The following is a 14,211-nucleotide window of genomic DNA, read 5'->3' on the forward strand; positions in this document are numbered from 1 at the left end:
GTCCTCCACTCCCTTACATAAATCTCTTGTGTCCGTTCTTTTATATATGCTGATAACTTCACCATTTCTGCGAAACCGGCCACCTTCAGAGTCCATTCTTCAATAATAAACATAACATCCCTTTTCCAGTATTGAACAATCAGTAACCTAGCCTATCACCATATACTATATCAATTTTGTTTCTCCCACTTTCCCGCAGGTCTGCCATATATAATAATTTATAAAATCTAAACAATCACATCAAGTCCTTCTTCCAACAGTGTATTTAGTGTCTTTAGTTGTCATCTGCCCCCATCATTGAAGAATACTTTTATATATAACACCCCCCCCCGAGTGACTTTATATTTATATTCCATATGATATCTTCTGTAAAGTCTTTCATCTAGATTATTAGTTCCATTGAACATGTTAGGGTAACAACCAGATCACCTGCAAGTGCCCTTGTTCCGTAGTCCTCTTGCCTCATAATTATTCCCTCCAACGTACACATAATCCATCTTTCTTAAAATCTATAATAGAAAGTTCCAATTCACTCAATTACAGGCCTTCTCCACCTCTTAGAACACCAGCACTGCAGGGATCTGTTTATTCTTCTCAAGATAGTCAATAAATCTATAATTTGCCTCACATTGTCTTTCATATATCTACCTTCTATAAATCCTGCTTAAACATAAATCCATTCTTGGATAACTGGCATTGATCTGTTGGCTAATAACTTTACAAAAATTTTTAATCCATATTCAAAAGAAATATTGGGCTAAAATTTTCTAGTTTTATGGAACCTGCTTCTTTTCTTGCCTTGTGCTGGTTTAAACCTCTGCTGTTGTTCTTTTTCTGGAATTTGCATGCTATTCAAGTTATATGCTGATCTTTAACTTTGTAGGACATCAGATCAAGATCCAAAGCCACTTCTCTTGTATTTTTAGGTGATCCACCTGTAGCCTTTAAAGGATGATCCGAAAATGGGTCATCCAAAAAGCCCCCTGTAGTTCCTTGTATTTCCATTGGCTCCATCTCCATCTGCTTCCACTGGGCTTCAATCTCTTGTTCAATTTGCTTTTTTTTTATCTCCCTCCTGTATTCCTGACGCTGAAAATATACATGGAGATGTTGGGCCAATTTGAAAAACATTGCGATAAAATTCTTCCGCTTTTTCAACAGTGTTTAATCGGTATCTTTCTCCTTGATACGTCAATCTTATGCCAACTGGAACATCCCATTTGTATGGAATTTCTTGTTTCTTTAGTTCAGTCACCAAAAATCCAAAATCTTTTCTGTCTTTTAACATCTTAGGCGGCAGCTCTTTATAAATCCCAATCTGCTTTCCCTCCACATGTAAGGTAGAAACAAAATACTTTTGCAAGATGTCACTTCTTATTCTTTTATCTGTAAAGTATATCACTACATCTCTGGGCAACTGCCTTCGTCTTGCTGCCCAAGAATTCACTCTGTAAATCTTGTCAATTTTGGACAAAACCTCTTCAGGACTAACCTTTAACATCACAGCCAAAGCATCAGCACAAATCCTTCTCAAATCTCTGTTATTTTCCTTTATCCCCCTCAGTCTTACAGCAAATTCCATAAATTTAAATTGCATCATTGTCACTTCATTTTCAATCCTTTGCATTTTATTATCCACATTATAGATCTTATAATCAGCTTCCTTCATTTTAGACTCTACTTCTAAATTGATTTCTTCCATTTTTTTATCAATTTGGACAATTACTTCTGAGAAGCCAGTCAGGACTGTCAAAAAATCTCGCTTCATCTTATCATACCTTTCTTGAACCACTTCCTTAGTTTCCTGTTGGAATTTCTCAAACTTCTGGTCCATAAGCACATCTTGTCTCATCAGAGCCGCAATAATAAATTCCTTCAAGTCTTTAAAATCAGTGCTTAAAAACTGCTCTTGTGACTTATGAATAGGGGAACCCCCACATACAGCTTTGTTATCTGGCTTTGAAGCCACTCTGCCACACAAACTCTTTTTTAAAAAGGAAGTCTTCTCTCCCTTCTCACCAGCACAAAATCCTCTCAGAATAAATCAAGTCTCTAAGGGAGATAGAACATAAAGACAGTTTAGAAAAAAAAAAAAAAACTTTTTCCCTTCTCTTCTAACCAGCGCTGTTATTTTGGATACTTTGTAGCATACTGAGACAATCAGGCAAGTCCACTTTCGCTTTTAGCTTTTTTTTCTTTTCAAGCAGCTAAAGTCGGACGCCATTTTAAACTTTCACTCTTTCTTCACTCTTTCTTCATTCTTAAATTCAATCACAGGGCTATTATATATACTTGCAGTTTTGAATTCCAGATCCAGATTTCACCCTGTTTATTTTAATAAATCCTTTGACTTTTGCTGGTTATGTTGGTCGTGTCGTCTAGCTCTGCTACATGCAGAGTTCCCCCGGAGCCACGGCGAGCTGGATAGGGAGCCTCATTCTGTTTCCTCCCCAGAAGCAAAAAAAAAAAACAATCTGGGGATTTCACAGGGAGCTCTACCTGCTCTCGCCGGCTCTTCTCACATTTCCTTAAAGAAACGGAGTTTTTCGAGCCGCCTTTCAGCTGTGGAGGCGGCTCTTTACGGGCGGTGGGGCTGGCGGTCTTGAAAGACGATGACGGCGGCGCCAACAGGAAGCCTCATGACCACATCATTTAATGAGGGCAATTCCAGCAATACCTGATTATTACAATGTCATAAGTAGCAGTATAAAACTATAAGGTTAAAAAGATCAAAAAATTGGCCGCATATGTTGGGTTTATTTTATTCCAGATTCTTCCATGCAACAGAGCTCAGAGCCAATCGCTGAAATGGCCGCTATCACCGTCTGTACTTTAGATCTGCATTGAAAATGGAAGTTTAAGGTGTCCCTTTAAAAAGTCAGCCTGGTGATCAGGGTGGATTTGATTTAAATTGAGTCGATTTAAATCATGATTTAAATCACTAGTAAAAAGACTTGATTTAAATCAACTCGATTTAAATCATAATTTTTAAAGAGCAACTGTCATCTCTGCTACTCCTTTGACCCGCTGTTGACTCACTGATAGTCCCAGTGTTGCAGAATATATAGCCTTGTGCTACATAACTAAGCTCCATTTCATGCTGAATAAACTAAATTATTTATGTATCTTAAATAGAAAACTATCTTACGATAGAATTTTACCCCAAAAGTTTTTCATTAAAATAAATTCAATAAAAATAAAAATAAAAAAATCTGATTTAAATAAAAAAAATCCGATTTTTTTTTATTTTTTTTAAAAAATCATTGATTTTTATCCACCCTGCTGGTGATTAACTGACTTTGGTGGGATATTCTACTTTTGCCTTTTGATTTCCCTTGATAGACATTTCCACTCCACATTCCTTCTTGGACATACTAAATTGCCATGCAAAGCCATTCCCCCCGCCTTAGTTCTTTCCCTCAATATTTATCAGTCTCCTATTTCTGGCTATTGCTTGCTCTCGTGTCTCATCCATTTGGATATGGACGGTGTCATTTCATTAACTTAAACTGCAGTCATGACTTTTCTGTTAGAGGAGCCTTGCTAGTACAGTGGTCTAAAGCACCCTGTTATTAAGACCAGCTGCCTGCAATTACTGAAGGTTCAAATCTCACCAGGCTCAAGATTGACTCAGCCTTCCATCCTTTCTAAGGTAGGTAAATTGAGGGCCCAGTTGTTGGGGAAATAAGCTGACTTCGTATAAATATATAAAAGGATGAAGGCTATTGCTTACCACATGGTAAGCCGCCTGAGTCTCCGGAGAAGGGCGGCATATAAATCAAATTAAAAAAAAAAAAGATACAGATACATAAGCCCTACTCGGCCCCACCAGTCTCTTGATCTCATCCTGTTCTTGAACGTCTCTCCATATTTATACAGTTAAAATACATCAGTTCGATTCAGAATATACTCGGCATTCTATGTGTTTCCTTTTGTAATTAAGAATAATAAGAATAAGAATAATTTTATTTATATACCGCCCTTCTCCTGAAGGACTCAGGGCGGTGTACAGCCTATTAAAAACACAAGACAACATCAGTTAAAATAGTTTAAAATTATTAAATGAATTCGGCTCAATTTAAAACTCCAGGAATTTAAAACCCAATTTAGTATTGTTATATTGATAGCCCAGCCTGACGGAACAACAGGGTCTTGAGTGCACAACGAAATACCCGGAGGTTGGAGATCTTACGCCTTTCCAGGGGCAGTTCATTCTACAGGGCTGGGGCACCCACAGAGAACGCCCTCCCCCTGGGTATCGCCAGCCGACATAACTTGGCCGATGGCACCCTGAGGAGACCCTCTTTGTGGGAGCGAACTGGCCGGTGGGAGGCTATTGGTGGCAGAAGTCGGTCTCGAAGGTACCCGGGTCCCATGCCATGGAGCGCTTTAAAGGTGGTGACCAACACCTTGAATCGCACCTGGAAGACCACTGGGAACCAGTGCAGCTCGCGCAGGAGGGGTGTCGTGGGCACAATGAGTTGCGTCCATAATCACCCGCGCGGCCGCATTCTGGACCAGAATTAAATAAAAAGCTTTCTCCCTCCCCACAATTTTCCCCGTAAATCGAGAGGAAAGTGTAAAATTAAAATTGGGGAAAGTAAAAGCTGCAAATAGGGAACACAGTAGGGGTAAAGAAACACAATAGGGATTTAACCCATTATTGTTAACTGATAAGGTATTTGTTATCTGACCCTGATTTCCTCTTCCATTTCCACACACCCCCAATTCAAATCCCACTTTATTTATTTGTAACCCTCCTTTATTCTCCTTCAGTTTGGCCATTCTAAAGTCGTCCTCAAAAACTTACATTTTTATTATTTATTTATAAATGAAATTTCTATACTCCCAGCCTGCCCCCAAAAGCAATATTGGGCGATGTATAACAATGAGATTAAAAAACCACAGCCATATCAACGACATACATAAAAATCTATGCTAAGAAATAAGTAACTCTACAACTCCCCCAGGCAATAAAATGGATGGAAACAGCCACCTCAGCTATGGAACCATCTGAGCATATCTCATATTTTAAGAGCCCCAGACCTGAGGATGAAGACGGGTCTTGAGAGCCTTCCAGAAGCTCAGAAAGGGTGGAATTAATCTCATTTCAGGGGAGAGGATATTCCATAAGGTGGGGGCCACAGCAGAGAAGGAACGTTTCCTCGGACCCACCAAATGGAGATCCCCAGCTGATGGTCCCTGCCGCATGTCTTCTTTGCCAGGTATCATTGGACAGGCTGAAATAAGCAGGGAAAGGTGGTACTTCAGCTCAGGCCCATGCCAGGAAGGGCTTTCAAAGGCAAAACCAGCACCTCGAACCGGATCCACAAGCAAACTGGCAACCAAGGGAGCTCACAGAGCAGAGGTATGACATGTGCTGCTTCAGAAACACACAAAGCTTATCCAGCCATTGCATTCTCTACCAGCTAAAACTTTTGGATGCTCTTCAAGGGCAGCCTGGTGGTGCAGTGGACTAAACTACTTTAAAGTAGTATTTAGCTGCCAGCTGCTTGCAATTACTGCGAGTTCAATTCTCACCAGGCTCAAGGTTGACTCAGCCTTCCATCCTTCCAAGGTAGGTAAAATGAGGACCCAGTTTGTGGGGACAATAAGCTGACTTAGTATAAAATAGAACACCGCTTGGGGGGGCCAAAAGCCCTACTAAGCAGGTATATACAAAAGTATGAAGGCTATTGCTTAAAAGCATTTTAAGCCGCCCTGAGTCTCCGGAGAAGGACAGCATATAAATCAAATAAATAAAGTTTATTGACGTCATCCAATATAGGTAGTCCTTGACTTATAAAAGTTAATTTAGTGGCCATTTGAAGTTAGAACAGCACTGAAAAAAGTGGCTTATGATCATTTTTCACACTTATGACTGTATCACCACGCTGATGGTCATGTGATTTATTTTTATTTATTTATTTATTTATTATTGAATTTCTATACCACCCTTCTCCCTGAGGACTCAGGGCGGTGTACAGCCAGAATCAAAAAACATGCAGGACAAATATTAAAAAACAATTAAAAGATATATAAATTTGGCCCAGTTAAAACTCACTACCAATTAAAACATTTAAAACATTTAAAAATTTATTCTTAAGCCAGCCCGGCTTGCTTGAAAAAATGGGTTTTAAGGGCACGACGGAAGGCACTGAGGTCCTGGATTCTCCTTATCTCTGGGGGGAGCTGATTCCAGAGGGTAGGTGCCCCCACAGAGAAGGCCCTCCCCCTGGGGGTCACCAGCCTACACTGTTTGGCTGATGGCACCCCGAGGAGGCCCTCTCTGTGGGAGCGCACGGGTCGATGGGAGGTCTTCGGTAGCAGCAGGTTTACATTTGGATGCTTGACCACTGGTTCGTGTTTATGATGGTTGCAGTGTCCCAAGGTCATATGATCATCTCTTGTGATCTTCTGACAAGCAAAGTCAATGGGGACGACAGATTCACTTAGCAACCGTGTTACTAACTTATCAACTGCAGGGATTCACTTAACAAATATGGTAAGAAAAGTCGTAAAATGGGGCAAAACTCATCTAACACAAATTTCTCACTTAGCAACATACATTTTGGGCTCAATCGTGGTTGTAAATCCAGGACTACCTGTATGCAAGTAACTAGGGCATGATTGACCGTAACCAGGGCCTGCAGATCCAGGAACAGCCACAACTGTCTCTGAAGTAAATCAGTAATAAAAATGTTAGGATGTAGAGAGTTTTTGATCTCCAGTGACAGCCAAACCCTGTCAAAGTGCTGGAATCTTTAGATCAGCTTCCAATCTGCCAATTAATGGTCTCCAAGTGTTTTGCTCAAGCAGCCTGGGAATTCTCAAGGCTGAAAGTAATGTGGAAATTGGGAAGGCTGCACTCCCCAATAATACAATAATACCAATAATTATTGGTACAAGGAATACCAATAATACATGATAGTATCTCCTATTTAGATGAAGTTGGAAACAACGTGGGTAGACAATACCAGGTTTTGTCCCGCAGTATTCTAGGAATAGATGGCAGGCTGTCAATCATTTAGGGGCTGCGGATAAAAAACAAGAACTTCGTGAACTTTTTAGGACTCAGCCAGCACCCGGCTAATCTTAGGAAGCTAGAGATAGGATGATCTGGCCATGGGACGCTAGATGGCGCTCTATGATTAGGCAACAAAGCACGCCTGGAGAGTCGCAAATACAGTAGCAAAGCGCCTGTAGCCGAACTGAAAGGAATTGAGACCACAGAGTCGTGGATTGCTAGAGGGAATTAGGAGGAGAGAAGCACAGGGAAGCCTGTTTTCCCACCTGCTTGAAGTGGCGAAGCGGCTCCTGGAAGGTGAGTCGGAGGAGAATCCGGGAGCAAGTCGGGCTCGTTTTATTCAGCAGTAGGTAAACTTACTGCAATACATTTTGGAGACAGAGCCCTGCAGTTGGTAGATTCCAACGACTCTTTGAGTCTCTGCCTAACTTAAACTCTTTTATTTTGAGTGATGATGATTTTATTACCTGGATGGGAAGCCAAACATCTCAGATGAAGCATCTTTGGTCCAGTGGCTACGATTTAATCTTTTTATAGATACTTTTGGTTGGATGATTTGAGTTTTTATTGGCATATTAGACTTACATACCGCTTCACAGTGCTTTTACAGCCCTCTCTAAACAGTTTACAGAGTCAGCCTATGGCCCCCAACAATCTGGGTCCACATTTTACTGACCTTGAATGAATGGAAGTGTAAGATCCCAAAATGTACTTGAGTCACCAGAATGCCAAAGAGAGAGAGACTCAAGACAAGGCTTGCAAAAAAGAAGCAGATTTTATTAAGGGCCAAAAACAAAATACTGAATGAAGCTATATCCAGAACATACAGATATAATGCATGTGAGGAATAGCCACACCTTGGGAAAGGTATGGCACGTTTTATACCTTCAAAGGAATAAAGTTAGTACCCAATTCTGGCCTCTCTGGCCCATGCTTTCCTTGTAGCCCTGCATTGGCTCTGCAGCATGGAACAGGGGGAGCTGAGTGCTTAGCAACAGAAGGGTTGGGTGCTTAGCAAGAGAGGTATTTGCCCGGTGTAATTTTTTTTAAAATTTTATTTATATGCCGCCCTTCTCTGAAGACTCAGAGCGGCTTACAATGCATTAAGCAATAGCCTTCATACTTTTGTATATTTATACAAAGTCAGCTTATTGCCCCCACAAACTGGGTCCTCATTTTACCTACCTTAGAAAGGATGGAAGGCTGAGTCAACCTTGAGCCTGGTGAGATTCGAATTTACAGTAATTGCAGACAGCTGGTGTTAATCACAATGCTTTTAGTCTGCTGAGCCACCAGGCCCTTTTTAATCCTGCCAAACTATGACATATTCCGTTCCAGGCACCGAGATGTACAAAAAAACAAGTTAGATCACTGGCAATTCCGATTCTTAGCAAAGCAATTCTTACAGAAGCAAAACAGCAAGTCAAACCAATTCTACTGAGACTACTATTATTATGTCTCTACAGAAGGCTGAGCTAGTCAAATAATTCCTGGCACTGAGCAGTGATAGCCTTTAATACTTCATTCTAACCACTGCTCCCCCACAGCCTAAAACCGTTGCTTTAAATCTTGCCTTGGGCACCATTTCCTTTGTTAATGCCCACATATTCTTTGTACCTATTTCTGAAACTTTTTGCAGACAGAAAATACACACATATTTTCTACATGCGTACGTACATACATGCATAGGGGCATATTTCTGTATTTCTTTGAGCATATATGTTTCTCTGTATAATCCATTCTCAGTATTTCCCGGTATATATGATGATAACAATTTGAAATGCTAACATTTTGAAATTCACCCGAGTCACCAAGAAAATTTCACAATTGTGAGAATATTTGAACTTGGATCTTGCTATGTGTCATGATGAATGTTAGCGGTTAATGTGTTACTCTAATTTTGGCATGTTTGTTTTTTCATTGTAATATACGCTTTTTTTTTCTTGTTTCCACATCTTGTACTTATAAATAGTAATTAAAATAACCCTTTTATGTCAATCTTATAGACAAAGAGAATGCCAAGAAGAGCCTTCTAGACTGCAGAGAATGAGAAGCAGTACTCAGAAGGAAAGCAAATCCTTTCCTGCAGAAAGCCACAAAACTTCTTCTTCCCCAGCAAGTGAGCAACAAGTGAGGAAAAAAAAATAGGAAAAGAGTTTTGAGCTGGAAAAAAAATATTTTATGTGGAACTCAAGGAAACATTAAATGAAAAGGTAAAGGGGGAACATTTTCAAATCCACAAAAAAAGGGAAAATATCTAGAAGTCTGTGGGGTGGAATCAGTCATTTCAGACAGTAATGCAGGCCCCACCCTTTGAGGAAGAAAACAGCTTGAATCAAAGTATCATCCAAGAAGGGATCACAAATATTTTTTACCTCCTCAAGAACCCAGGCATATCAGAGGTGGAAAACCTCCACAGATGTGCATATTGTGGGAAAAGCGCCGATTGCAAATCAGAGCTGATTATGCATCAGAGGACCCACACTGGTGAAAAACCATACAAATGCTCTGAATGTAGCAAAGCCTTTCCCTACAAGTCCCAACTTCTTGAGCATAAGAGAACCCATACTGGAGAAAAGCCCTACCAGTGCCCACAGTGTGACAAAAAGTTTAGTAAGCATGCCACCCTGGTGATACACAAGAGGACACACACCGGAGAGAAACCATTTGAGTGTCCAGAGTGCGGGAAAAGTTTCAGTCAGAATTCCAACCTGGTGATACACCAGAGGACTCACACTGGGGAGAAACCATATGTGTGTCAGGATTGTGGGAAAAGTTTCCGTCAAAATTCCAACCTGGTGATACACCAGAGGACTCACACAGGAGAGAAACCATATGTGTGTCAAGATTGTGGGAAAAGTTTTATTCGAACTTCTGACCTGGTGATACACCAGAAGACTCATACAGGAGAGAAATTGTATGTGTGTTCACATTGTGGGAAAAAATTCATTCGAAATTCTGACCTAGTAACACACCAGAGGACTCACACTGGAGAGAAACCATATAAGTGTCCAGATTGTGGGAAAAGCTTTAGTCAGCATTCCCACCTAGTGATACACCAGAGGACTCACACAGGAGAGAAACCATATGAGTGTCTGGAGTGTGGAAAAAGTTTCAGTCGGAATACTGACCTGGTGATACACCAGAGGATTCACACTGGGGAGAAACCGTATGAATGTCCAGATTGTGGGAAAAATTTTACTCGAAATTCTGACTTGGTGATACACCAGAGGACTCACACAGGAGAGAAACCATATGAGTGTCTGTATTGTGAGAAAAGTTTCAGTCAGAATTCTTACCTGGTGATACACCAGAGGATACACACAGGAGAGAAACCGTATGAATGTCCAGATTGTGAGAAAAGTTTCAGTCGGAATTCCAACTTGATTATACACCGGAGAAGGACTCACACGGGCAGCATACAGTATGAGTGTCCAGATTGTGGGAAAAGTTTGAGTCGGAATTCCAATCTGATGATACATCAGAGGACTCACACTGGAGAGAAACCATATGATTGTCCAGAGTGTGGGAAAAGCTTTAATACTAGATCAAATCTGACCAGCCACATGAAGTTGCACACAGGAGAAAAACCTTATGAGTGTCCAGACTGTGGGAAAAGTTTTAGTTGGAAGTGTGACTTGCTGATTCATCAGAGGATTCACACAGGGGAGAAACCATATGAATGTCCAGATTGCGGAAAAGGATTCAGTACTAGGTCTAGCCTTATAAATCATGTAGGTTTACATACAGGGGAGAAACCATTCAAATGTCCAGAATGTGAACGATGCTTCTCACAAAATTCTTCCCTTGTTGCACATAAGAAAATCCATTTGGTGCAGAAAGTGATGGGTGTAGAGAAGAACTAAATGTCATTTTTAATCTCCATTTTGAAATGTTTCTGAGAAATTAGTTAATGTCTTACTTAATGCTTTTTAGTTGTCATGTATTAGACATGATGGAAGAGAGAAATAATTGGAAAATTTTATTTTGATTTTATTATACTTATTTTATTATAAATTAATGCATATATCTGGCTATATGAGGATTTATAGAATGTCAGGGAACCACGCAGCCGGTGTCCAAATGACGTCATAGACACACAGACTTGTAATTTTATGTAAATAAATATATTTTACATCTAATTTACAGCAAACAAGAGACTCAGGCAAACAGGAACATCATGAGTTAAATCACAGAGCACACAGAAGAAAAAAAAGGGGGGGAATGGAAGTTCCTTCATACCCACAGCAACCAATCACAGCGCAGATTGCCTCAAACAGAAGCCAGCACTCTAACCAAACAATTATAATTGTGTGTTCTGGCTCATTGTATAACCCCACTGTTCCAGCTACTAAGTTTAAATAACAAGATATTTAATAGAAATTGTGCAATTGCTGCAAAAATGGCTTTAGGGGTGTTTTTTACTTTGTGATCAGAAATGATCATTGAACTGCAAAGTTTCAGCCGCCTTCAACCTGAGTGACCACAAAATTTCAAGCTCCATAAATCCCCAGCTAACAGAAAATAACGGAATCATAGGAGGTGGACAGAGGAGATGTTTGCTGCCAAGGAGTTACATTGGGGGAGTTAGCTGTGGGATGAGTGGCATATTCATTTGATAAAGAAATGCATTGTGCCTCAAGCAACTTGCAGATGGGCAGCTTAACAGGACCAGTTTTTGATTCATCTCTGTTGCCTTTGATTTATTTAAAACATTTACATAGCCATCTGTGTTAAGAAAACTTTGGCCAGCTCCCTGTCAAAAATTAAGACAAAAACCATACTATTAAAATCATACGCATAAAAACAAAAACCTGGTGCCAAATCCAGCTTCTGATGTGCAGTCGCCTCTTCTTATCCCAGTGCTTGGTGGGTGGGTGGGTAGGAGTTAGGTTTTGGTGATGTTTTTACAGAACACGAAAGGCCTGCCCAATGTCAGGGAGAAGAGGGTTTATAGGGAGGGGCTGCAATGGGAAAGGCAGACTTCCGAGCTCCCATCAAATGACAATATTTAAAGAAAGGGACTAGGAGTACGCCTATCATATCTGACATGTTAGGACAGTCAGATGGAAAAGTAAGGTAGGTAGTAGATAAGTGAGTGAGCGGGCAAGACAGTTTTAAAGGTGATGAGCAGCATTTTGAATTGTCCCTGGAAAAAACTGAATCCAGTGTAGCTTGCATAATAAAAAACGTTACATGGGCAACGTAGGTCCCCCCCATTACTCTGTGTGTTGCTGTATTCTGGAATAGTTGAAGTTCCTGAGTGGTGTAGGCCAGGGGTCACCAACCTTCGGACCTCAGGAACCACTAAATTCATAATTTTAAATCCCGTGGACCACTAATACGAATCCAGTGTGCCGCTCACTGAAGCGCCTGGACTCCCAGTGACGGGATGGGGTCCTTCAGGCAGTTAGTTTGACCGCCTGTTTCTGCAACCTTAAACACTCAAAGAGCCATTTGGACCTGTTTCCCACAGAAAACAAAACATGGGGATCTCTCATCTCTCTCCCCTCTCTCTCTCTGTCTCTCTCTCATCTCTGTTTCTCTCTCCCCCTCCCCCTTTGTCTGTCTGTCTGTCTCATCTCTCTGGATTTCTCTGAGGAATGGATTTCAGGCCAGAATCCATTTTTAAGAAGGTTTTCTTCTGGTCAGCTGAGGAGATACAGTTCTCAAACAGGAATGTGTATAACAATTACTTGATAGAAAGAAGGAAGGAAGGATTCAAACTGCTAAACTGCTGACCTTTTGATCGACAAGCTCAGTGTCTTAGCCACTGAGCCACCGCATCCCTCTGCACATGCATATTACTATCCTTTTCACAACGCTTTCAAGGATTTCTTTGAAAACTATTAGTTTTGTTTATCAAATATAGTTAGCTTCTTTCCGAACTCCCTTTCTCCAGGCCCTGGTATGTACTGGTAATCCTCGATTTGCAACAATTTATTGTTTTCAACTGCACTGAAAAAAGTGATTTATGACCATTTTTCACACGACCATTGCAGCCTCCCCATGATCATATGATCAAAATTTAGACTGTTGGCAATTACCTCATAGTTATGATGGTTACAGTGTTCTGAAGTCATGGGATCTCCTTTTGCAACCTTCTGACAAGTCAACGGGGAACCCAGATTCACTTAACAACTGCATGACTAACTTAACACCAGCAGTGATTGGCTTAACAACTCTGGCCAGAAAGGTGGTAAAATGGAGCAAAAGTCACTTAATAAATATCTCATTTAATAAATGTTTCACTAAACAGCAGAAATTTTGGGCTCAGTTGTGGTTGTAAGCCGAGGGCTACCTATATGTGTCTCACTTACTTTGACCTAATGGAGATTTCTGTGCTAAGCACATGGCATTTAGCAGGCTTAAAAGTTCCTCCTACAAGAACAAAGCTAGCTTGTGGGGAATCTTAGCTTCAAGATCCTACCTAGGATTGAGGCTAGATCTCTTGGAGCCTCTGGCCTGCTGGTGATTCCATCGTAACATTTTGGGATGTAGAGAGGTTTTGAGGGTGAGCTAAGCCAACTACATAGAACTCTTTAGATCAGCCTTCAATAAACTAGCGCCCTCCAAATGTTTTATCCAAGCTGACTGGGAATATTCAGTGCAGGAATCTTAACTCCTCTGGAAATTGGGAAGGCTGCTCAGAGGAATTCTGCCCTCTAGTGAGATTTAGGCCCTGCAAGAATGCAGATGGAAAAATAATATCTCCTGTCTAGATAGGTTTGGAAGCAATGTGGGTGGGCACTTCAATGTTTTGTCCTGTATCATTCTTCTATTAATGGGATGAAGCTGGCAATTGTTTAGGCTAGTCTCTCGTTTCCTATTTGCACATCATTCCCCCAAGGGTGCTTTTCTTTGGTTTAGTTCCCGCTTCTTCCAAACGATGCTTGCACTCAGCTCCAGGGGCCATGACTGCCCTCTTGGGAGACCTGAAAGAAAAAGCGTGGGATAGATGGCCATGGACAAAAACTACCACCGAGCTCGGTGGAAGTCGAATAGGGCTTGATGACACAGAAGAAAGCAAAATTCAATGAACGGGCGAGCGTGATTTTCGATCTTATGTCACTAGATGGCGCTCCACAAATAAGCGGCACTGGAGCGTAGAAAGCAGTGAATACAGTACAGCGGCGGCCGAGATATTCTAGGGAAGGGGCAGAGGCTGAGATTGAACGGTTGGA

General features: G+C 41.0%; 1 protein-coding gene across 2 annotated transcripts; it reads left to right on the forward strand.

Moving 5' to 3' along the window:
* The first annotated feature begins 7,164 nt into the window (after nucleotides 1-7,164).
* Nucleotides 7,165-11,283, forward strand: LOC148115744 (uncharacterized). 2 transcript variants are annotated; one of them, XM_087884044.1, is made up of 2 exons: nucleotides 7,165-7,377; nucleotides 9,034-11,283. In XM_087884044.1, exon 2 carries the CDS (start codon nucleotides 9,325-9,327, stop codon nucleotides 10,891-10,893), a length of 1,569 nt encoding a protein of 522 aa, XP_087740170.1. In that variant the 5' UTR covers nucleotides 7,165-7,377; nucleotides 9,034-9,324; the 3' UTR covers nucleotides 10,894-11,283. The 2 variants fall into 2 exon arrangements, with proteins under 2 accessions (XP_087740170.1, XP_087740169.1); XM_087884043.1 differs by having other exon boundaries at nucleotides 7,165-7,324.
* Nucleotides 11,284-14,211: the final 2,928 nt, after the last annotated feature.

This window comes from Pantherophis guttatus, chromosome 2 (genome assembly GCF_059756535.1).
Source record: "Pantherophis guttatus breed Tessera chromosome 2, ASM5975653v1, whole genome shotgun sequence".
NCBI classification, from domain to species: Eukaryota; Metazoa; Chordata; class Lepidosauria; order Squamata; family Colubridae; genus Pantherophis; species Pantherophis guttatus.

Excerpts from the sequence above, each read along its gene's own strand:
- LOC148115744 (XM_087884044.1), top strand. The coding sequence starts at position 9,325 with ATGCAGGCCCCACCCTTTGAGGAAGAAAACAGCTTGAATCAAAGTATC.